The 25,767-nt window shown below is 36.2% G+C and overlaps 4 protein-coding genes across 4 annotated transcripts in view; 3 read left to right on the top strand and 1 right to left on the bottom strand.

Annotated features, from left to right (window-relative positions):
* srp72 (signal recognition particle 72) overlaps window positions 1-15,695 on the top strand; it is a 49,422-nt gene extending 33,727 nt beyond the window's left edge. Inside the window, exons 15-18 of the mRNA XM_077247234.1 lie at window positions 6,758-6,895; window positions 8,205-8,242; window positions 8,315-8,474; window positions 15,017-15,695. Coding sequence (XP_077103349.1) covers window positions 6,758-6,895; window positions 8,205-8,242; window positions 8,315-8,474; window positions 15,017-15,188 — 508 coding nt within the window. The 3' untranslated portion in view covers window positions 15,189-15,695. The remainder of the gene's footprint in view (window positions 1-6,757; window positions 6,896-8,204; window positions 8,243-8,314; window positions 8,475-15,016) is intronic.
* adad1 (adenosine deaminase domain containing 1 (testis-specific)) overlaps window positions 1-25,767 on the bottom strand; it is a 135,544-nt gene that overhangs the window by 77,438 nt on the left and 32,339 nt on the right. The window lies entirely within an intron of this gene.
* arl9 (ADP-ribosylation factor-like 9) lies at window positions 16,549-24,688 on the top strand. Its single transcript, XM_077247235.1, has 4 exons — window positions 16,549-17,223; window positions 18,426-18,594; window positions 19,406-19,581; window positions 23,712-24,688. Exons 1-4 carry the CDS (start codon window positions 17,023-17,025, stop codon window positions 23,886-23,888), a joined length of 723 nt encoding a protein of 240 aa, XP_077103350.1. The 5' UTR covers window positions 16,549-17,022; the 3' UTR covers window positions 23,889-24,688.
* spmap2l (sperm microtubule associated protein 2 like) overlaps window positions 24,919-25,767 on the top strand; it is a 6,898-nt gene continuing 6,049 nt past the window's right edge. The window contains exons 1-4 of the mRNA XM_077247197.1: window positions 24,919-24,928; window positions 25,027-25,036; window positions 25,116-25,172; window positions 25,766-25,767. The exon at window positions 25,766-25,767 is cut by the window's right edge and continues 127 nt beyond it. Of these exons, the coding sequence (XP_077103312.1) occupies window positions 24,919-24,928; window positions 25,027-25,036; window positions 25,116-25,172; window positions 25,766-25,767 (79 nt within the window). The remainder of the gene's footprint in view (window positions 24,929-25,026; window positions 25,037-25,115; window positions 25,173-25,765) is intronic.

Here is a 25,767-nt window from a genome sequence, read left to right as displayed (position 1 = left end):
CTCGCGCAGTGTTTTCTGTAGCATACACATCCAAACCTCGCTCACTAAAAACATGATTTTAATGTGATTTTAAACCATTCAAGAGTGAGACGACTCGCGCAGTGTTTTCTGTAGCATACACATCCAAAGCTCGCTCACTAAAAACGTGATTTTTATGTGATTTTAAACCATTCAAGAGTGAGACGACTCGCGCAGTGTTTTCTGTAGCATACACATCCAAAGCTCGCTCACTAAAAACGTGATTTTTATGTGATTTTAAACCATTCAAGAGTGAGACGACTCGCGCGCTGTTTTCTGTAGCATACACATCCAAAGCTCGCTCACTAAAAACGTGATTTTTATGTGATTTTAAACCATTCAAGAGTGAGTTGACTCGCGCAGTGTTTTCTGTAGCATACACATCCAAAGCTCGCTCACTAAAAACGTGATTTTGATGTGATTTTAAACCATTCAAGAGTGAGACGACTCGCGCGCTTTTTTCTGTAGCATACACATCCAAAGCTCGCTCACTAAAAACGTGATTTTTATGTGATTTTAAACCATTCAAGAGTGAGTTGACTCGCGCAGTGTTTTCTGTAGCATACACATCGAAAGGTCACTCACTAAAAACGTGATTTTGACGTGATTTTAAACCATTCAAGAGTGAGACGACTCGCGCAGTGTTTTCTGTAGCATACACATCCAAAGCTCGCTCACTAAAAACGTGATTTTAATGTGATTTTAAACCATTCAAGAGTGAGACGACTCGCGCAGTGTTTTCTGTAGCATACACATCCAAAGCTCGCTCACTAAAAACGTGATTTTACTGTGATTTTAAACCATTCAAGAGTGAGACGACTCGCGCAGTGTTTTCTGTAGCATACACATCCAAAGCTCACTCACTAAAAACGTGATTTTACTGTGATTTTAAACCATTCAAGAGTGAGACGACTTGCGCAGTGTTTTCTGTAGCATACACATCCAAAGCTCACTCACTAAAATCGTGATTTTAATGTGATTTTAAACCATTCAAGAGTGAGACGACTCGCGCAGTGTTTTCTGTAGCATACACATCCAAAGCTCACTCACTAAAAACGTGATTTTACTGTGATTTTAAACCATTCAAGAGTGAGACGACTCATGCAGTGTTTTCTGTAGCATACACATCCAAAGCTCGCTCACTAAAAACGTGATTTTACTGTGATTTTAAACCATTCAAGAGTGAGACGACTCGCGCAGTGTTTTCTGTAGCATACACATCCAAAGCTCGCTCACTAAAAACGTGATTTTTATGTGATTTTAAACCATTCAAGAGTGAGACGACTCGCGCGCTGTTTTCTGTAGCATACACATCCAAAGCTCACTCACTAAAAACATGATTTTAATGTGATTTTAAACCATTCAAGAGTGAGACGACTCGCGCAGTGTTTTCTGTAGCATACACATCGAAAGCTCGCTCACTAAAAACGTGATTTTGACGTGATTTTAAACCATTCAAGAGTGAGACGACTCGCGCAGTGTTTTCTGTAGCATACACATCCAAAGCTCGCTCACTAAAAACGTGATTTTAATGTGATTTTAAACCATTCAAGAGTGAGACGACTCGCGCAGTGTTTTCTGTAGCATACACATCCAAAGCTCGCTCACTAAAAACGTGATTTTACTGTGATTTTAAACCATTCAAGAGTGAGACGACTCGCGCAGTGTTTTCTGTAGCATACACATCCAAAGCTCACTCACTAAAAACGTGATTTTACTGTGATTTTAAACCATTCAAGAGTGAGACGACTTGCGCAGTGTTTTCTGTAGCATACACATCCAAAGCTCACTCACTAAAATCGTGATTTTAATGTGATTTTAAACCATTCAAGAGTGAGACGACTCGCGCAGTGTTTTCTGTAGCATACACATCCAAAGCTCACTCACTAAAAACGTGATTTTACTGTGATTTTTAAACCATTCAAGAGTGAGACGACTCATGCAGTGTTTTCTGTAGCATACACATCCAAAGCTCGCTCACTAAAAACGTGATTTTACTGTGATTTTAAACCATTCAAGAGTGAGACGACTCGCGCAGTGTTTTCTGTAGCATACACATCCAAAGCTCGCTCACTAAAAACGTGATTTTTATGTGATTTTAAACCATTCAAGAGTGAGACGACTCGCGCGCTGTTTTCTGTAGCATACACATCCAAAGCTCACTCACTAAAAACATGATTTTAATGTGATTTTAAACCATTCAAGAGTGAGACGACTCGCGCAGTGTTTTCTGTAGCATACACATCCAAAGCTCGCTCACTAAAAACGTGATTTTAATGTGATTTTAAACCATTCAAGAGTGAGACGACTCGCGCAGTTTTTTCTGTAGCATACACATCCAAAGCTCACTCACTAAAATCGTGATTTTAATGTGATTTTAAACCATTCAAGAGTGAGACGACTCGCGCAGTGTTTTCTGTAGCATACACATCCAAAGCTCGCTCACTAAAAACGTGATTTTAATGTGATTTTAAACCATTCAAGAGTGAGACGACTCGCGCAGTGTTTTCTGTAGCATACACATCCAAAGCTCGCTCACTAAAATCGTGATTTTAATGTGATTTTAAACCATTCAAGAGTGAGACGACTCGCGCAGTGTTTTCTGTAGCATACACATCCAAAGCTCGCTCACTAAAAACGTGATTTTACTGTGATTTTAAACCATTCAAGAGTGAGACGACTCGCGCAGTGTTTTCTGTAGCATACACATCCAAAGCTCACTCACTAAAAACATGATTTTAATGTGATTTTAAACCATTCAAGAGTGAGACGACTCGCGCAGTGTTTTCTGTAGCATACACATCCAAAGCTCGCTCACTAAAAACATGATTTTAATGTGATTTTAAACCATTCAAGAGTGAGTCGACTCACGCAGTGTTTTCTGTAGCATACACATCCAAAGCTCGCTCACTAAAAACGTGATTTTTATGTGATTTTAAACCATTCAAGAGTGAGACGACTCGCGCGCTGTTTTCTGTAGCATACACATCCAAAGCTCACTCACTAAAATCGTGATTTTACTGTGATTTTAAACCATTCAAGAGCGAGTCGACTCGCGCAGTGTTTTCTGTAGCATACACATCCAAAGCTCACTCACTAAAATCGTGATTTTACTGTGATTTTAAACCAATCAAGAGTGAGACGACTCGCGCAGTGTTTTCTGTAGCATACACATCCAAAGCTCGCTCACTAAAAACGTGATTTTTATGTGATTTTAAACCATTCAAGAGTGAGTTGACTCGCGCAGTGTTTTCTGTAGCATACACATCCAAAGCTCGCTCACTAAAAACGTGATTTTTATGTGATTTTAAACCATTCAAGAGTGAGACGACTCGCGCAGTGTTTTCTGTAGCATACACATCCAAAGCTCACTCACTAAAATCGTGATTTTACTGTGATTTTAAACCATTCAAGAGTGAGACGACTTGCGCAGTGTTTTCTGTAGCATACACATCCAAAGCTCGCTCACTAAAAACGTGATTTTACTGTGATTTTAAACCATTCAAGAGTGAGACGACTTGCGCAGTGTTTTCTGTAGCATACACATCCAAAGCTCACTCACTAAAATCGTGATTTTACTGTGATTTTAAACCATTCAAGAGTGAGACGACTTGCGCAGTGTTTTCTGTAGCATACACATCCAAAGCTCACTCACTAAAATCGTGATTTTACTGTGATTTTAAACCATTCAAGAGTGAGACGACTCGCGCAGTGTTTTCTGTAGCATACACATCCAAAGCTCGCTCACTAAAAACGTGATTTTTATGTGATTTTAAACCATTCAAGAGTGAGTCGACTCGCGCAGTGTTTTCTGTAGCATACACATCCAAAGCTCACTCACTAAAATCGTGATTTTACTGTGATTTTAAACCATTCAAGAGTGAGACGACTCGCGCAGTGTTTTCTGTAGCATACACATCCAAAGCTCGCTCACTAAAAACGTGATTTTTATGTGATTTTAAACCATTCAAGAGTGAGTTGACTCGCGCAGTGTTTTCTGTAGCATACACATCCAAAGCTCGCTCACTAAAAACGTGATTTTTATGTGATTTTAAACCATTCAAGAGTGAGACGACTCGCGCAGTGTTTTCTGTAGCATACACATCCAAAGCTCGCTCACTAAAAACATGATTTTTATGTGATTTTAAACCATTCAAGAGTGAGACGACTCACGCAGTGTTTTCTGTAGCATACACATCCAAAGCTCGCTCACTAAAATCGTGATTTTAATGTGATTTTAAACCATTCAAGAGTGAGACGACTCGCGCAGTGTTTTCTGTAGCATACACATCCAAAGCTCGCTCACTAAAAACGTGATTTTACTGTGATTTTAAACCATTCAAGAGTGAGACGACTCGCGCAGTTTTCTGTAGCATACACATCCAAAGCTCACTCACTAAAAACATGATTTTAATGTGATTTTAAACCATTCAAGAGTGAGACGACTCGCGCAGTGTTTTCTGTAGCATACACATCCAAAGCTCGCTCACTAAAAACATGATTTTAATGTGATTTTAAACCATTCAAGAGTGAGTCGACTCACGCAGTGTTTTCTGTAGCATACACATCCAAAGCTCACTCACTAAAATCGTGATTTTACTGTGATTTTAAACCATTCAAGAGTGAGACGACTCGCGCAGTGTTTTCTGTAGCATACACATCCAAAGCTCGCTCACTAAAAACGTGATTTTTATGTGATTTTAAACCATTCAAGAGTGAGTTGACTCGCGCAGTGTTTTCTGTAGCATACACATCCAAAGCTCGCTCACTAAAAACGTGATTTTTATGTGATTTTAAACCATTCAAGAGTGAGACGACTCGCGCAGTGTTTTCTGTAGCATACACATCCAAAGCTCGCTCACTAAAAACGTGATTTTACTGTGATTTTAAACCATTCAAGAGTGAGACGACTCACGCAGTGTTTTCTGTAGCATACACATCCAAAGCTCACTCACTAAAATCGTGATTTTACTGTGATTTTAAACCATTCAAGAGTGAGACGACTCACGCAGTGTTTTCTGTAGCATACACATCCAAAGCTCGCTCACTAAAAACATGATTTTTATGTGATTTTAAACCATTCAAGAGTGAGACGACTCACGCAGTGTTTTCTGTAGCATACACATCCAAAGCTCGCTCACTAAAAACGTGATTTTTATGTGATTTTAAACCATTCAAGAGTGAGACGACTCACGCAGTGTTTTCTGTAGCATACACATCCAAAGCTCGCTCACTAAAAACGTGATTTTTATGTGATTTTAAACCATTCAAGAGTGAGACGACTCGCGCAGTGTTTTCTGTAGCATACACATCCAAAGCTCGCTCACTAAAAACGTGATTTTTATGTGATTTTAAACCATTCAAGAGTGAGACGACTCGCGCAGTGTTTTCTGTAGCATACACATCCAAAGCTTGCTCACTAAAAACGTGATTTTTATGTGATTTTAAACCATTCAAGAGTGAGACGACTCGCGCAGTGTTTTCTGTAGCATACACATCCAAAGCTCGCTCACTAAAAACGTGATTTTAAACCATTCAAGAGTGAGACGACTCGCGCAGTGTTTTCTGTAGCATACACATCCAAAGCTCACTCACTAAAAACGTGATTTTAATGTGATTTTAAACCATTCAAGAGTGAGACGACTCGCGCAGTGTTTTCTGTAGCATACACATCCAAAGCTCACTCACTAAAAACATGATTTTAATGTGATTTTAAACCATTCAAGAGTGAGACGACTCGCGCAGTGTTTTCTGTAGCATACACATCCAAGTCGCTCACTGTTTTCCGACTGCTAAAATAACACTAATCAAACAAAAAAATTCAAAGAAAAAATTCACTCGTTCTTGACTGAATAACTTTTGTAACTATATTTGTAATGTATTTTATTTATAAAGAGCAGTGTTATTTTTTCATTTGATTAGTTTCTGAATACCTGAAAATCTTAAAACACTGTTTTTCAGTCTTATCTTTGTTCAGTTGTAGGCTATTTATTTGTTGCGATCTGCTAATTTTAAGTTGTTTTTTAATTACAGAGTGTTTACATTTAATAATGCTTGAAATTTATATTAGTTAGGGTAGTTGTTTTTGGTATGTTATTTTTAAACCATAGGCAAAAGTTCCTTGTATAAGTGCTCTTTTAGCCTGTTGATTTTTGTTCATTTATATCCAGCTACAATTAAATGTTTTGCAATAAGACTTAAAATAAACGTGAATGATATCTAAGTTTTTTTGTTTTTTTTTTACCTTATTGGAATCGAAATAAGAAATTGAAAAGAATCGGAATCAATAAGCAGAATCAAAATCATTAAATTTCAAACAATACCCAACCCTAGTGTCTATTGTATTTAGCTGTTGCAATGGCAATAATTAGCAAGCAGTGTAAAGTTAGAGACTGGGTTGAGAGACTGTTAAGCTAGCTGACGTTACTCCAGTAAATTAGCCTAATAACGTGGCGGGAGCGTCGACTGAACACTGAGTAATGGTTGACAGTAGCTAGCTAACGGTGTTCTGTACACTTTTTTACTTTTTGGGTTTAAAGTAGTTTACACGTCACCCATCTACATGGATTATCGCTCAGTATTTTTAACACTGGTTGCATTTTCACGCTGGGTCTACAAAAACTGCTTCTTTTAACTCACACAATCTCATCCCTGACTTTCTAAATGTGCTAAATGACATAAATGTTGCATGTTCTTGCACTATTTTCTTGTGTTTTCCTGAGCGCTTGATTTTATTCAGTCTGAGTAAGCACCTTCCTTCTCCGGAGACCATGTCCTTTAACGTGGACGTGGATGAACTGGAGAACTCGCACGGAGCCACGTATATCAGGAAGAAAGCTGCTAAAGTCGTGGGCGAAAGCCAGCCTAAAGAACAGGGGTAACAACACAACCAATCATTTTACAACTAATTCAGTGTTTCGGAAGATATACACTCAAACCAAAAATTATTCAGACACCAGATATCATTTTTTACTAGTGTGTGCAGGACACTATAGTTAATTTACGTAAATGAGGATAGCAAAATAAAGTAAACTGTGACATATTATACCCAAATATTCTTCATACAGTGACTACCAGTAACATTTGGGTCCAAAAATGATTCCGACACTTTGAGCTGATCATGTTTTGCTTCAGTGTTTTTTCTTTAATTGCTAATGCGTCCTTTTTACACCACAGACTGAACAATATTAAACATTGCTTGGTAATTTGTTGAGCTAAACTGGTATTATCTAATTGTTACTTAAATTTAACAGCTGACAGATATTCAACATAATTCATGTGTGAGACAGTCTAACAGAAAGATGGACAAAACCAGTGAAATATCAACTTGTCACATTTTACTACCATTTTCTAAACTATAGCGAATAAACTGTGATAATGTGAGAAATGTTGAAGGTGTCTGAATACATGTAGCTGCATGTTTGTGTCCTTAATTCATACTTTGCACGTGACGTCACAAGCACTGGCTGGCGGGCAAGAACGTCGTTCTCTAGCAACAAAACCCAGTAAACTAATCAAGGATCTTGCCAGGACTTCGCCAGTTTTAATATGCAAAAGTTGGTGTTTTGAGGTGTAAACGACATGCCAGATAGTTGTTGTGCGATTGGATGCACTATTATTCAGCATAATCGGGTTAAGAACGTGCATGTAAACGCGCTCATTCCCCGAAAGTGAAAGTAGAAACGGACTGAGCTTTCAGCATCTGTCGCTGCATTAACGCCGCGCTCTCTCAGAGACGACGATGGATATAACGGTATAGCGACGACTATCTTAATTTACTGGCTTAATATTTCTCTTGTGGACCTACATTAATGACAGTAAAAAATTAGAAGAATATTTCTTTTTAAACAAGTTTTTGAAGCTGCTTTGATTTTCACAGATGGCAGAGTTGTGGTGTTCGTGAACTTAAGACTGTTTTTAGGCCTATATCATTTTAGTGATATTATTAATATTTAGTAATTGTATTGTTTTTAGTGTTATTAGTGTCATTAATCATTTTGTTAATGTGCTATGGAAACAAAGTAGCCTCACTATTCTGGCTGGCCACTGTTTGTCGCCATTTTGTCAGCGTTTGTTGCCCGCCAGGTATCCATGGTAGTCACGTGACTGCAAAGTATGAATACTCTACATTAAAACACTTGACGTCATCTTTAGCACTGTTTAACTCGTTAATGGCTTTGTTTCAGTCCGGAGGATGTTAAAAAGAAGAAGAAAAAGAAGAAAGGTGAGTGTGCTGCTGATGTCTTGTGTTATTAGCATGATAAGTGTTTCAGGTCGTAATCAGTTTTCTGTTCAGGTAAACTGCCGAAGAACTACGAGCCCAACTCGAGCCCTGACCCGGAGCGCTGGCTGCCGATGCGAGAGCGCTCGTATTATCGTGGGAAGAAGAAGGGCAAAAAGAAGGAGCAGGTCGGCCGCGGCACGCAGGGAACGACCTCTGGAGCTTCTGCCGAGCTGTGAGTTTCAGTTTACACGTCCAATTCAATTCACGTCTATTTGTATAGCGCTTTTCACAATGCACGTCGTTTCACAGCAGCTTTACAGAAAATGCAGAGTCCAAATTACAATTTATAGTGTCTGTTATCAGAAGTAACTGTCCAAGTTATATCATCAAAGCCATTGGTTAATGAATTTCTTTCTATTATTGAATCTTTTAATTTTATACAACATGTTACTGGTCCTACTCATAAGAAAGGTCATGTATTAGATCTTGTGTTATCATTTGGTATTTCTGTATCAAACCTGGAAGTTTCAGATGTAGGCATTTCTGACCATTATTTAGTGGTATTTGATGCTGTTTGTTCTTATATCCATCCAATCTCTTCTCAGCCTTTACACTATGCTAGGTCCATTAATTCTACAACTGCAAATCTTTTTTCAGAATTGTATTTATCTCATGTTACAGACAAAGTCTTTGGAGAGGACACTGAAGTGCAGGTTGAGGTTTTTACGAAGTCATGTACTTCTGTTTTAGATTGTGTTGCCCCTCTTAAACTAAAGAAACACAAGGGAACCTCTCAACCTTGGCTAAATTATGTAACTCGCACTCTTAGACAAGAATGTAGAAAAGCTGAACGGAAGTGGAAGAGAGATAAACTTCAAGTTTCCTCTGAGATATTAAAAAATTCTTTGGCTAACTATCAGAAAGTAGTAAAAGAGGAAAAAATGAAATTTTACTCTAAGGTAATTTCAGATAATGCAAATCGGCCAAAAGTACTATTTGACACAATTGATTCTATTTTAAACCCCTCAAGGAATGTTATGAGAGATGCCACACAAGAGACTTGTGAAGATTTTTTATTGTTTTTTACTCAGAAAATTGAGAAGATCAGAAGTGAAATAGTACCTGTACATTCCTGTTCATTAATTAATCCTGCGCTGTCTAATATTTTTTCTAACTTTGAACCAGTTTCACCAGCGCAGCTGGCAGATATTGTCTCTAAAATGAACGGAGGTAGCTGCAGACTGGATGTTCTACCTACTCATCTTTTTAAAGATGTTTTTCCTACTGTGAGTTCTAGCCTAACAGCTATAATTAACAGTTCTCTAATGAACGGAGTGGTACCCAATAGTTTTAAACATGCAATTCTTCATCCCTTGTTAAAAAAACCTAACTTGGATCATACAGTATATCACAACTATAGGCCAATTTCGAAATTACCTTTTATTTCGAAAATTTTAGAGAAAGTGGTCTATTCACAGTTATATTCATATCTGAATACTTATAATATTTTAGATACATTCCAGTCAGGCTTTAGGACCTGTCATAGTACAGAATCGGCACTGCTCAAGGTCACTAATGATGTATTATTATCGTTGGACTCTGGATCACATGTTGCTCTGGTTTTATTGGATCTGAGCGCTGCCTTCGATACAATAGATCATGAAATTCTTCTCAATCGCCTGGAGTGTTGGGTTGGTGTGCAGGGTATAGCTCTTCAGTGGTTTGCTTCGTATTTAGAAGGCAGGACAGTTGCTGTGAATCTGGGAGACTTTTCTTCCACATTGGCCCCTTTAGTTTGTGGTGTCCCTCAGGGGTCGATTTTGGGACCGTTGCTGTTTTCGCTCTACATGCTTCCTTTAAGCAGTGTTTTTCGAAAGTATAGCATTTCATATCATTGCTATGCAGACGATCTCCAATTTTACTTTCCTGTGAGCTTAGATAAAACCTGTTCGTTGGACAAAGCACAGGAATGTTACAGTGACATTAAACTCTGGCTATCTAGCAACTTTCTCCAATTAAATGAGAGTAAAACTGAGGTTTTGATTTTAGGCTCTCCCATCTCTTCTTGCTTTCCTGATCATTTGGGTTCTTTATCCCTAAAGACTAGGAATCATGTAAAGAGTTTAGGGGTGATTATGGACTCATCACTTAACTTTAAGAAACAGATTGGTGCTGTTGTCAAAGGAAGCTTTTTTAACCTGAGATCAATTGCTAAAGTAAAGCATTTTTTATCTAGTGAGGATTTAGAAATTGTAGTTCATTCTTTTATTACATCTAAGCTTGACTACTGCAATTCTTTATATATCGGTCTCCCCCAGACTCTTCTTGTCCGCCTACAGTTAGTGCAGAATGCAGCGGCAAGGCTTTTAATGGGGTTGCGAAAGAGAGAACATATTACTCCGGTACTGCAATCCCTACATTGGCTACCGGTCAAATTTAGGATTGATTTTAAAATTCTCTTGTTTGTTTACAAGGCATTGTCAGGCCTTGCCCCCCAGTACATCAGTGATCTTATAGTTCCTTACTCTCCTTTTAGAGTTCTCAGGTCCTCCGATCAACGACTTTTAAAGGTACCTCGTTGTAATTTAAAATCAAAAGGAGATCGTGCTTTTTCCGTGGTAGGTCCCAAACTTTGGAATAGTCTCCCATTCCATGTGAGGTCAGCTCCATCGATTACAACTTTTAAGTCTTATTTAAAAACGTATTTATTTTCTTTAGCTTTTGAATAAAGTATGTCTGTTTTGTTGTATGACTTCCATGTTATTATTCTGTAAAGCACTTTGGGGCAACGTCTGTTGTTTAAAAAATGTGCTATATAAATAAAGTTGCTTGCTTGCTTGCATATATTTCAGAAATGTACATGTACAAAATCAGTTTATATGTCAAATTCAATTCCTTTTTTATGAAGTTATTTCACTTAAGCACTTATTTAGTAAGATTATGCCTGAAAAGGTTTTGGATTTTGTTAATTAAAAAAAAAAGGTATAATATGACTCTTTGTTTGCTCGGTTTTATTGTATTTATATGATATTTGTATTTTTGTAATTGAATTTTTGCCATGAAAATAGCCTTAGATTCTGACATGGCAATATCTATCTATCTATCTATCTATCTATCTATCTATCTATCTATCTATCTATCTATATATCGTTCTATCTATCTATCTATCGTTCTATCTATCTATCTATCGTTCTATCTATCTATCTATCTATCTATCTATCTATCTATCTATCTATCTATCTATCGTTCTATCTATCTATCTATCTATCTATCTATCTATCTATCTATCTATCTATCTATCTATCTATCTATCTATCGTTCTATCTATCTATCGTTCTATCTATCGTTCTATCTATCTATCTATCTATCGTTCTATCTATCTATCTATCTATCTATCTATCTATCTATCTATCTATCTATATATCGTTCTATCTATCTATCTATCGTTCTATCTATCGTTCTATCTATCTATCTATCTATCTATCTATCTATCTATCTATCGTTCTATCTATCTATCGTTCTATCTATCTATCTATCTATCTATCTATCTATCTATCTATCTATCTATCTATCGTTCTATCTATCTATCGTTCTATCTATCTATCTATCTATCGTTCTATCTATCTATCTATCGTTCTATCTATCGTTCTATCTATCTATCGTTCTATCTATCTATCTATCTATCTATCTATCTATCTATCGTTCTATCTATCTATCTATCTATCTATCTATCTATCGTTCTATCTATCGTTCTATCTATCTATCTATCGTTCTATCTATCGTTCTATCTATCGTTCTATCTATCGTTCTATCTATCGTTCTATCTATCTATCTATCTATCTATCTATCTATCTATCGTTCTATCTATCGTTCTATCTATCTATCTATCTATCTATCTATCTATCTATCTATCTATCTATCGTTCTATCGTTCTATCGTTCTATCTATCTATCTATCTATCTATCGTTCTATCTATCTATCGTTCTATCTATCTATCGTTCTATCTATCTATCGTTCTATCTATCTATCGTTCTATCTATCTATATATCTATCTATATATCTATCGTTCTCTATCTATCTATCTATCTATCTATCTATCTATCGTTCTATCTATCTATCTATCTATATATATATCTATCGTTCTATGTATCTATCTATCGTTCTATCTATCTATCTATCTATATATCTATCGTTCTATGTATCTATCTATCTTTCTATCGTTCTATCTATCTATATATCTATCTATCTATCTATCGTTCTATCTATCTATCTATCGTTCTATCTATCTATATATCTTTCTATCGTTCTATCTATCTATATATCTATCTATATATCTATCGTTCTATCTATCTATCGTTCTATCTATCTATATATCTATCTATATATCTATCTATCTTTCTATCGTTCTATCTATCTATCTATCTATCTATCTATCTATCTATCGTTCTATCTATCTATCTATCTATCGTTCTATCTATCTATCTATCGTTCTATCTATCTATCTATCGTTCTATCTATCTATCTATCGTTCTATCTATCTATCGTTCTATCTATCGTTCTATCTATCGTTCTATCTATCTATATATCTATCTATATATCTATCTATGTATCTATCTATCGTTCTATCTATCTATCGTTCTATCTATCTATCGTTCTATCTATCCATCGTTCTATCTATCCATCTATCGTTCTATCTATCTATCTATCGTTCTATCTATCTATCGTTCTATCTATCTATCGTTCTATCTATCTTTCTATCGTTCTATCTATCTATCTATCTATCTATCTATCTATCTATCTATCTATCTATCGTTCTATCTATCTATCGTTCTATCTATCTATCGTTCTATCTATCTATCGTTCTATGTATCTATCGTTCTATCTATCCATCCATCTCACATAGGCTGCGTTCACACTGCAGTGGCTTAATGCTCAATTCCGATTTTTACAAAAAATTTGATTTTTTTGCAAGGCCGCTCACATTTCCAATTAAATGCGACCTTTTGTGATCTCCTGTGAGAACGTGAATGTGAAATGACCCAGAAGTGACCCTCATGCGCAGAGGAGTACTCAACGGTTAATGACGTCCAAATATTAATTAAATAAGAAACCTCGCTTCCCTTCCATTGACGGGTCTCCGCATCGTTCGCTGTTTATCTTCTCATTCCCGCCTACTTCAACGCAGAATTATGACGTTTGTCGCATATCAATGACGTGCGGGTCGGATACATGCGACCTGGCCGTTCAGAGTCTTGTTTTAAAGGTCCCGTTCTTCATGTTTTTTTGAAGCTTTGATTGTGTTTACAGTGTGCAATATAACATGTGTTCATGTTTCGCGTGTAAAGAAAACAGTATTTTTCACACAATTTACTTATCTGTATACCGCTGTTTTCACTGTCCAAAAAAACAGGCCGATGACTTCCTTGTTCTATGAAGTCCCTCGTTCAGAAATTCATAACGAGTTCTGATTGTGCCAGCGGTTCCTGTGTTGTGATTCGACAGCAGCTTATCGCACGTTGTCCGGAAAGGTCAAGCCTCTTACAGTTACAATTTCGTACATATGACTAGTGTAGCATAATAGCTTCGCAATGAATAGTAAACGAACATGGCTTTACTACAGTAAGTAACGTTACATAAACATAGAACAATGATTCGCGTTGCTGCAGCTAAACGACCATGTGGTTAAACAGTAAACATTAGATATAATCAACACATAATTTAAACTGATCATCACAAACACCAACAATCGATGTTGTCTGATTGAATTACTACACTTATTTAAAAGGTTTATTGGATTAGTTTCAATTCCCATCTAGTTAACAAAGCTAAACAGCGTTGCACTTTGTGTAATTAGTTACAAAAACGGTTAAACGCACCAACTTAAATAATAAAATACACTTAACGGTTGTGGTCCATTAACAACGCCTTCTCCAGACAAAGAGGGAACCGCTCCATCTTTCAAGAACAATCTTTGTGCGAATCCGGCATTAAACTGATTGAGATTGAGATTGAGGAAGCTGTACTCGGCAAAATGTGCTGCACATAGTTTTAAATGAGGATTATATTTTTCGGGAACCGAGTTAAACATAAATTGTAACCATTGATCTATAAGCACAGCGTACCTGGGAAGGCCAAAAAAAGGCCGGCATGAAGATAACAGCGTCTCAACGACATGGCGACAAACACACTCTACAAACGATACTCTTCCTCTTCTGCGTGGGAGCTCAACAAGACCACGCCCCCTTTTTTGCGTATTCCCGTGGGCGGAGATTAGTCAAAAAACTGTTCTAATGACGTCATTAAAAAAGGAAGTAGAGGGATGTAGTCCAAACCGAGCGTTCGCTGTAGGCTTTGAAAGGAGACTTCTGTTAAATAAAATATCTCGCTAGGCATTGAACTTTGAGCTTTATAATTTTACAGGTATTATTTATGCTCTTAACAGCGACATTACACACTAACTAAAGTTTGAAAAATGGGAATCGCGAAGAACGGGACCTTTAAAAGATCGGATGCATATCGGATTTGGACCACATACCCAAGTGGCCTGGGTCGCATTTGAAAAGATCGGATCTGTGTCGTTCAGACTGTCATGAAAAGATCAGATACAGGTCGCATAGGGGCAAAAAAAATCGGGATTGGGTCGTTTCAGCCTGCAGTGTGAACGTAGCCATAGTTTCAATAGTGCAATTCACTGACTTCCCCTTTTTTTCGGTTTCATTTAATGCACCAGAAGCAACATCATTCAACAGTCTAGTGTATTTTTGTGTGTTTCAGTGATGCCAGTAAGACTGCCAGCAGTCCGCCCACATCTCCTCGACCCGGCTCAGGATCCGGCAGCGTCTCGAGCAACGCGGTTCCTCCACGACAACAGAAACCCACTGCGCCCGCAGCTGCTCGGAAAAAGGCCCCGCAGAAGAAGAAGAAAGGAGGGAAGGGAGGATGGTAGAGAGAGAGAGAGACAAAACGATTGATCTTGCTTTTGTCTCGCTCCGTTTGGTTTTGAAACACTGAAAACCGTTGTAATAATGAAGATGCCTGGAGGATGAAATGTTTTAGTCATTAAATCGTGAAGGACGAAGGAATGTGATTTGAGTGACTGTCGTATGAAATAAACAGGAATCATTTTTTCAATGGATTTTTTTAACCATCCAATTCACTCTGTACATGCATAAATATCAATGTTCAAGACATCGGGGCCGGGCGTTTTTCATTTGTTTTTTTTCTTTCTGAACCTTGATGATGTTTCTGTTCATCTTTTGTCCTTTTGCTTGATACATGAGCGTTTAATAAAGCAACTGTCACAATAGAGGCTGTTTATGCAAAGTTGAGATTTATTTTTTTAAATCCCGTGCTCAACACTAATAATTTTGAACAAACTATCCTCAGTCATAGATCATGAAACTAATCTTCAGTGTTATGTCTTAATAAAGAGATTACTGGGAAGAAAAACAAACTATGAACTTTTAGTGTTTTTCTACGTTATATTTAAATCCCTTAAAGATCTGTTTCCATAATTGCATACACAACTGTGCACTAAGTAAAATTGCTTAATTATAATTTCCAAAAGTTGGGATTTCTAAAACTCTAAATAAGTTTGCTCATCCTGTACTCAAAAATAATTGTGATTTGTCCCTCCTGACCAGCAAGGAGAAATTAATCTATTATAACTGTGTGGTGATGCAGCATCTAATAGAGAAACTTTAATGGGTTTTGCATTTAAAATAAAACACTAACGTTTTAAAACAGTAGATTTAATACTTACAGAAATGATTTCATGCTAACTGTGGTCCTAAATATATATCTATTTCTAAAGACCAAGCAAAAATAAATACAAATGCTTGGATCTTTTTAGTGAGCAACAGAGATTTTGTATACTCTTATTTCCTACATAACACCTAAAAGCCAGGTATTTTACTAGTAGTTAGTTAGTTAGTTATTGTTTATTTGAGTGTCAAACACCTTTTATGGTGCCCAGCCCTCATGGGCTTATTAGACACAACAGCTTCACACATATCACCAAAATAGCCACGTGATATAAGACAAAATCTCCAACATAGTATAACTAAACCACAAAGATAAATACACATACAAATAGAGATGACATACGGGATATCATACAGGATACTAGTAAGTTTAAATTTATGTCTATGGGAGCCAAAAAGATTAATTTAAAAAAAATACATTAAATGATACTATATACACCATTTTCCACATTCACTGTCGCGGTCTTACATGTAAGTGCTATATTTCACCAGAAGAGGGCGCTGCTGCTGCGCATTAATTAATTCGCTCTTTATTCGAGCGCCCTCTGCTGGAACGATCACGCATTACTTGAATCAAACATGTCACCGCCGACTAGTGTGCACCTTTAAATGAAATGAAAAAGATTTCCTCTCATTGGCAGGTTCATCTCAGGGGATTATTTGAGCTCAGACTCACCGGAGAGACACTTAAGATCAAAATCTCTCGCGGTTTCTTGTGATTACCTCACGAGAGGTAATTTGTTGTTGGTCTCCAGGAAACGCAAAAGCTCGGATTGCACCTTTTCCGTTTGTGCAAGGACGACGAATAAACTTCATTTAGCGGTTTTATTCGATTGCTTTCTGTACTGATAATTCTATTTCTTGCCCTCGCTATTTCCGGCGAGCGGAAATATCCACTTGTAGAGTTTCTAATCCACTTGTGGAGCCGCAGCGAGGCCTTTATGTGGCGCATCATGCCCGTGTGCGTGTGATAAAAGTATCGCGTTTGTTTACATTTGAACTTGATTTGATTTGATTATGCCCGGTGCGCGCCAGATCGGGATGATGGGCGCCGCGCTCGCGCTGACGGGAGGAGTCGCGTGCGCTTTCTGCTATCTGATGCATCAAACACAACAACCCAAGAAAAAAGTGAAGGACGAGCTGAAAGACAGCAAAAAAGAACACGTGCTTAAAGCGACCAAGACCGAAACTGCACAAAAGACGCCTATAATATCTGAGGTTTGTTGGTTTCGATCCAGTTTATCCTCTTGGACTTACTTTCATTGTGGTGTTTTGGTTGCACGCGAGGCCTCAATGTAACAGTCCAGTTTACATAACTATTATTGTAATGTTTAACAGATCATGCACATTCTATATCCTCATTAATATTAATATTCAATTATTATATAATGCATAGCAAACCCTTATGATAGATGCAAATAGTTAAAAACCTCATGCAACTTTTAATTAAGATTTTCTCTAATGTTAATGTTCATTTTTATACTTTATCATTATATGTAATGCTTACAATTATACTTTCAGTGCATGCAAATAGTCTCTCATAATATTATGGAACTTTGTTTAATATTTTAAAATAATATAATATAAAAATGTTAATAATTCGTTAACGTTGTAATTTATAATTTTAGATGCAAATAGTTAAAAATACCATTAATCTTTAATTCATATTTTCCTAAATGTTAATGTTCATTAATAAACATTGTCGGAATGTGTAATGCTTAAATAGTTCCAGATAGTATTATTGTGATATTAACTGTTATTCATATATATATATATATATATATATATATATATATACAATTTTTTTTTTATTTTTTTTTTTGAAATGTAGTAATTCATCAACATCATTTAGTATGTTTAACAGATGGTGAACGAACATGCAAAATATTAAGAAATGTCATGCAACAGTGAATCATGTTTTAATAAAAGTCAAGGTAGCACTTTATTTTACAGTGTACTTGTAACACGTCACCTGCATTTACTACAGTCATTTATAAATTAGGCACAATTACATGCAATTAACCCTAATCCTACACTAACCCTATAGTAAGTACATGGAGTTTATTAATATTACGCCGTACCTAAATGTATAATTACACCGTAACAATGACATCTTAAATTAAAGTGTAACCAAAGTCATTAAAATAATAGCTACAGATATTTCATGGTTTATGTAATGCTTCTTCTTGAAAGGTATTCATTTTTTAAATTGTTAGTGTTACCTGAAAGCTCATTAAAAAAATAAATGTGCATGCATTGTTTGGTATTAATTCATGCATTGTTTGGTAATTAATTCAGTGTAGTTTTAGTGTAATCCGTCTCTTCCGGTGACCTTTGAGGCAGCTTTACTCTCCCATCATGCTGTGATTTCTGCCATGAATGCTGTTCTGATGTGGTGTTATTGGTTGTGTGTGTTGCAGCCCAGGACGGCAGGTACTCAGGTGCTGGTTTTGGGTCTGGACGGGGCGGGAAAGACCAGTTTACTGCACTGTTTCGCCACAGGAGGCCTGGAACAAGACGTGTGTCCCACTCAGGGCTTCAACGCCGTCTCCATCAACAAGGAAGAGCTTCAGATCGAGTTCTTAGAGAGTAAATATAGATCACATGATTCCTGTGGCTGAAACGGTAGCAGGATGCTTGCAACATCAAAGTCATGGGTTTGAACTCAAATAAATGCAAAAATAAATCTAAAAATGTTAATAATTCGTTAACGTTGTAATTTATAATTTTAGATGAAAATAGTTACAAATACCATTCATCTTTAATTAATATTTTCCTAAATGTTAATGTTAATTAATAAACATTATCGCTCATGGGTTTGAACTCAAATAAATGCAATGTTGATGTTAGCTGTGCATAAAACATGCTATTAAAAAGGTAATGGCATTAGTATTCGGTAGGGGTGTAACAATATATCGTGTCACAATATATCGCAATACAGAAATGCATAAATATGTATCGTGGATAGTGACCATATTTATTGTGTATAGTTCACTCAAAATGAAAATTACTGTGAGTTTTAGTCTCAGTTCTACATTAAACTACTAAATATAATGTATAATAATGCAATGGGGGAATATTTGTGGGTCCTGATAATGTCTGATTTCGCCAGTAAAAAGTGGCCGACATTACTTTAAATATATCTAGTAAATATATCTCTAAAATAATTCTGTTTTCAGCTTCAGAATCATGAATATGTTTATTCTGGTGTCTCTATTGTCGTGTGCATTGGGTTATCAGGACCAAGTCCAAGCCTATTCATTTACACACACAATGTAATATCAAATTTAGCATTTTAAGCAACAGTCCATTTTTTTGTTAACCTTGTTGGAGTATCACAATAATATTGAATCGTGACATGAGGATTTCGTGTGTGATGTGTGTGTGTGTGTGTCTGCAGTTGGAGGCACAGAGAAGCTGCGTGATTACTGGCGGATGTATCTGGGTAAAGCGCGTGTGATGGTGTTCGTGGTGGACTCGTCTGACCCGGAGCGATTCCCTCTGGCTAAACGTGTCCTACATCAGCTCCTGTCGGCCGACCCCGGCCTTCCTCTAGTGCTGCTCGCCAACAAACAGGTGAACACACACTAATCTCTCTGATCGAGTGTGTCAGGGCCATCTGGCCGCTCAGACGGGAGATTAAACTCAAGCTTTTAATGTTGTTTATATGCAGGCTTTGAAATTTACTTTTTCACCTGGCTACAAAATGTTTAAGTTACTGGCCATTCAGAACTTCTACTAGCCAAAAATAAGGAAGAAAAAAAGAAATAAACCATATTAACTTAACTACATCAGAGCTTAAAAAAAACTATATATATATATACACATACAGGTGAAACTGGAAAAATTAGAATATCGTGCAAAAGTTCATTTATTACAGTAATTCAACTTAGAAGGTGAAACTAATATATTATATTTACTCATTACATGCAAAGTGAGATATTTCAAGCCTTTATTTGTTATAATTGTGATGTTTATGGCTAACAGCTTATGAAAACCCCAAATTCAAAATCTCAGAACATTCGAATATTACATGAAATCAATTAAAAAAAAGGATTTTAAATACAGAAATGTTGGCCATCTGAAAAGTATAATCATATATATATATATATATATATATATTTATTTATTATAAAATGTGGATTTCATACATTCATTTCTTATTCAAACAAAATCCTGTCATCCAGCCATCTTCACCCTTCCTCTTTCATCCTCATCACCAATAATTTATTTTTAGGTGGACTGATCAATACAGTACAAAGAACATTAAAAAAAAATTAGGATTTTGGAAAAATCTAATAAAATTAGGTCTTTTTTGCTTACCAAATGCTTTTTAATCTTCGCTATTTCTTCAGTGCAAATGAAGAAGCGCGTGATGTTCAAGTAAGCCAGATATGCACAGATTCTGTGCAATACGCTGTATTTAATAAATCACGAGGACAAGTTGAGTATTTGCACTAAATCTGCGCAAATTTGGCTTACATGAACTTCCCCAGCAAAGTGAGTAAATATAATAAGCAACACGCCAAATTGGCTCGTGATTTGACGGCATTACCCGCCACAGTTGATTTTTAGTTCATTTCAAACCCCGTTTATATGTCTATGTGGTGTTTTTAATACGCTTTAAGACAAACCATGTGTAAATTCATAAGTCGACAGCATTGCTGAGTATTTTCTGCTTAAAACTGCAGTGAAACAAAGACAGTCTCTAAAACACGGTTTGAAATCGCTGGTGTTTCTGACGTCACAAACTACCTTGTAACCAATCAGATCAACGTGCCGGCGGGGTTTAGCATTTCATTAACAGCCAATTAGCAGAGGAGTCATGAGAGATGCCAGGTTATCCCGGTATATTTTTCTGTTGATATGAAAGACCGGGCAGATTTAGCAATAAAGCGAGTGTATGATGTATATTACGATGTTATGATGAACTATATGTCTTTCTCCACTGACGTTCTGAGTTGTTCAAAGCGTTTCTGATGATTGTTAGACGGCAGCTGTCTGACTCTGACATGGGAACGGGAACATGGTTTGCGTAACACTAGCAACACATTATTAGCGGTTTGATAATATAGTCAAACAAAAGGCTAATCATATTTATCACGTTATGTGTCCGACGTTGTAAAGAGCGAGACCATTGTGCAGTTTCCCTCAGTAAAAGTTGACCGAGTGGATCTCTGAGCTGCTGTGAGTGAGTGGAGGCGGGGCTAATTAGCATATTCATAGAACCGAATACTAAATTTATATACACGTAAATTTATATCTTTCTTTCTTTTTTTAACTATTCTTTCTTTCTTTCTCTTTCAATATAACTAATTTTTTTTCTAACTATTCTTGATTTCTTTCTAACTTTTCTTTCTTTCTAACTATTCTTTTTTTTTATTCTAACTAATCTTTCTTTCTTTCTAACTTTTCTTTTTCTTTCTAATCTTTTTTTCTTTCTAACTATTCTTTCTTTCTTTCTAACTATTCTTTTTCTTCTTTCTAACTAATCTTTCTTTCTTTCTAGCTAATCTTTCTTTCTTTCTAACTTTTCTTTCTTCTTTCTAATCTTTTTTTCTTTTTTTAACTAATCTTTCTTTCTTTCTAACTTTTCTTTCTTCTTTCCAACTAATCTTTCTTTCTTTCTAACTATTCTTTCTTTCTTTCTAAATATTCTTTCTTTCCATTTTTTTTCTTTCTATCTTTATACTTTAATGAAGTGATACTAAAGCCACCATTAGGTGGCAGCAATTCACTGCATTAATGAGTAACCCTGCGTCTCGATGTCCACACACTATCCATCCTAAACAGTGTGTGAGATTAAAGTAAGTGTGTCCCAAAGCATAGTGTGTTGAAGAGAGTATGCCAGAAGCCCCCGGATGGTCTACTATTTCTGGTCGATTTTTCAAGTGTGGGTTTGTGCTCATTATAACAGCTAATATTACCCACAACCCATTGCGCTTTGGAGGAGGATTCAGTTCAGAACTACAAACACGAGTAAAAAGTGTTCAAAAAAACTACAAAACATGGCAGATGTGCGCGACCGACGGTTCAGATAAAGGGGTTTGAGTGACTAATAATCAACATTTAAGCTGATTAAAATCTTGATGTAATGTTATCTGTGTTATATTTAATCTGGAACAACAACGTGAACTTTTATAAGGATCCGTTTGGCCATTAACTTTTGAATGCATCATTATGCATGAATATCATTTTGCTTCTGCATTTCTCTTCGATACGGTAGGAAATTAAATTAAATGAAATGTGGAGGATTGTATCTTTGATAAGATGATTGACAGGTCATGTTACTGTGATTAGATGAGACAGAGCAACCGTTACAGATGCAATTGTATGACGTGGTGGTGTGTCCCAAAGCTTGTCTACTATTTGATACACACTCAAAAGTATCTACTTTTTCTTCACAAAAAGAGAACATACTTTTAGGGCGTAGTATAAGTAGACTCAGCATAAGTCATTCATTCATTCAAAGATTCGTTCAAACGGATGATTCATTCAGGAATTAATCAAGTGCCTGCCTTCAGAAATGGATCATTGAATCATTGATTCGTTCAAAGACGCTGATTCGTTCAGGAGTTCAGTTGCTCTGAGACACTTTGATGGCGAAAAAGAGCCTGTACTGACAATACTGTCTAAAATGTAAGTCACAATATTAACTGTAGTATAAAATCAGGATCACATTTTTCAGTTGTGCTGATGTTCAGGAAAACACACACTTGCTCTGGTGAAATCTCATACAGGGTTATTTTTTAAGGAGGCATTTTAAATGCATTCATCTAGGCTTTATCACACAGTGAATGCATGCACTTTAAAAAATGTTTTAATTAAATGCCAGTCATATTACAAATTATAAACATGGCAACATATAGTATAAAAATGTTGATTCAATATTTGATCAAATATCGACTAAAATAAATAGGAAAAGAAAATATACAGTGTAATATATAAAATAATAATGCAAGTAAAAAGAAAGAAAAAAATAATATTATGAGATCATCATATAAATAGTATAAAAGCTTCACATAGACTTAGTGCGTTTTGCTTTACTATTTTTATTTTTCAACCCAAGTAGCAAACTCAAGATAATTTTTCATACATCTATCTTAAATAACAAAAAGTTGTGTTTTCCTTTAGCCCATTTTTGTTTATATACAGGTGAAACTCGAAAAATGAGAATATCGTGCAAGAACAGTTCATGTATTTCAGTAATTCAAATTAAAAGGTGAAACTAATATATTTAGTATATATAACTATATACATATGCATGATCATACTTTTCAGAGGGCCGACATTTCTGTATTTAAAATCCTTTTTTTTAATTGATTTCATGTAATATTCTAATTTTCTGATTTTTTATTTATTTGGGGTTTTCATAAGCTGTAAGCCATAATCATCAAAATTATAACTTTTGTACAATATTCTAATTTTTCGAGTTGCACCTTTATATAGTATTTTCCCATAATCAAACAAAGATTAACAATAAAGGGCACATTCGGTGGTAATCTTTCTCTATACTTTTTTGTTTTTTTCCAAAGTAAATGACATATTTGATGATGTCACACCATTGGAATCTGACATCATCAAACAACAATTACGCTATCCTCATAGACGATGCACATCACACACCCCTGTTCCTGGTCTTCTTGCACTAATTCATCATCATGTTTTTTGATACACTCCATGACGAGGTCCTCTGTGTCCCGCAGGACGTCCCCGGGGCCCGTGGGGTCACTGACCTGTACGAGGCGCTGGATTTGGGGACGGTTGGCGACGGACACCGGCTCAGTGTGATCGGCACTCAGGTGAAGAAGGGGAAGTGTGTGGCCAACACCGGCGTGCAGGACGCCCGTGACATCATCATCGACATGATGGCGGACAACTGACCATCGACTGTGTGACGTGTCACAATTATTCAGGGCTTGATTTACATTCACCATATGACAACCAAACAGCCTGTTTTTACAGCAGAAGAGAGACTAGATCAGATAGTTCCATCTTTTAATGACACTAAAACATCAAATGAGAATGAAAACGGAGCATTTTGAAAAAGATGATGATGTTTCTCAGTGTATTGCTGCTGCTGTTGTGTGATTGTGTATTATGGGATGTTTGAGTATGCTATGAACCTTCTGAAGCTCTTTTATGAAGACTGTATGTGTTTGATGCATTTGCTTTAGTGCTGGGCAACGATTAATCGCATCCAAAATAAAAGTTTGTGTTTACATAATTTATGTGAGTGTGTGTACTGTGTATAATTATTTTGTATATATATACACACACACATCCATGTGTATATATTTAAGAAAAATGTGTAATTTATATATAATATAAATGATGTATAAATACGTACATGCAAATATCTCTTAAATATATACATGCATGTGTGTGTATTTATATATACAAAATAATTATACACAGTACACACACATGTAAACACAAACTTTTATTTTATTTTTACGATTAATCGTTGCCCAGCGCTAATTTGCTTTGATTGGTTTATAATGAAACTCACTGATTTGTCAGTAAGGATTGTCCACACTGCAAATGTCTGGGTCTGTATATTAATTTTGTAACTTGACCTTTCTGTGTTTAATTGGATTTTTAATGCCAGAAATCAAGTGAAGATTTGATGTTTTATGATTGGTCTTTTGATAACCATTAAATATCGATTGATACACCTGAATATGTTTGTCATTTTTGTCGATGACATCATTTTGTGATCTTTGATTGCTGGAATCTTGTTGTGTTTATGATGTCACTTGTACTTGATCTCTGATGACAGAGCAGCACCATGTGACATCGGTTGCCATAATAACAGCTTCCTTGGCAACAACCGGTCTCTATTGTGACTATTCAGTAAGCTTTTAGTTTCCCAGGATTCCTTTGGGCCGAGAGGTCTTTACACTTGTCAGAATGGACTCAGGTAAAGTCTGCATTTAAATCAAAACCCAAAAATGTTCTCATGTTATTTTTACTGAAAAATGTGCTAATATATGTAATTTTATTTTTATTTCCTGTAAGACTTGGATAGGTATGTATATCCGAATAACGTTTCGTTTTTCATTAAATTCTTTATATTTTCAAGAGGCTGATAAAATGTTTGTTTGTAGGATTTCATTTCTAGCTCAACCAAAAAAGTCCAAGACTGTTTGGGCCACAACACCTTGGTAAAAACTTTCTTTTTTTTGTATGTATGTACTTGAACTTGATTAGTATTGCTAACCTAACTATCTTTAGCCACAAGTACAAATAAACTCAAGGCTTATATTTTTTAGCACTAGCCACATACACACATTAAAGGGATAGTTCACCCAAAAATGTAAATTCTGTCAGTAATTACTCTCCCTCATGTTGTTCAACCCCGTAAGACCTTCGTTCATCTTCAGAACACGAATTAAGATATTTTTTATTAAATCTGAGAGCTGGATCACTCCTCCATAGGCTTCTAAGGGATTGACACTTGTTCCCCGAAAAGTTATTAAAGACATCGTTAAAATAGTCCAAGTGACTACAGTGGCTCAATCTTAAGTTTAAGTTAATACTTTTGTGCGCAAACCCGTGATCCAGCTCTCAGATTTAATCAAAAATACCTTAATTTGTGTTCTGAAGATGAACGAAGGTCTTACGTGGTTGAACAACATGAGGAAGAGTACTAAATACTGAAAGCATTTACATTTTAGGGTGAACTATCCCTTTAAGCAGTTGCTTGGTCCGGCTGATGTAAGGCCGGGATCTGTTGTGCTTGTGTTCTGGGCTTCAGGA

The sequence above is a fragment of the Siphateles boraxobius genome, unplaced genomic scaffold, assembly GCF_051911475.1.
Source record: "Siphateles boraxobius isolate OS27281-9 unplaced genomic scaffold, OSU_SipBor_1 3, whole genome shotgun sequence".
NCBI classification, from domain to species: domain Eukaryota; kingdom Metazoa; phylum Chordata; class Actinopteri; order Cypriniformes; family Leuciscidae; genus Siphateles; species Siphateles boraxobius.
The sequence above is the reverse complement of the archived record's forward strand: the minus strand, read 5'-3'. Positions and strand labels throughout refer to the sequence as shown.

Bases quoted from the DNA above. Each gene is read 5' to 3' on its own strand.
- arl9 (XM_077247235.1), top strand. From the start codon at position 17,023: ATGCCCGGTGCGCGCCAGATCGGGATGATGGGCGCCGCGCTCGCGCTG. The intron at 17,224-18,425 runs GTTTGTTGGTTT...TGTGTGTTGCAG, and splicing joins AGACGCCTATAATATCTGAG to CCCAGGACGGCAGGTACTCA. The intron at 18,595-19,405 runs GTAAATATAGAT...GTGTGTCTGCAG, and splicing joins TCAGATCGAGTTCTTAGAGA to TTGGAGGCACAGAGAAGCTG.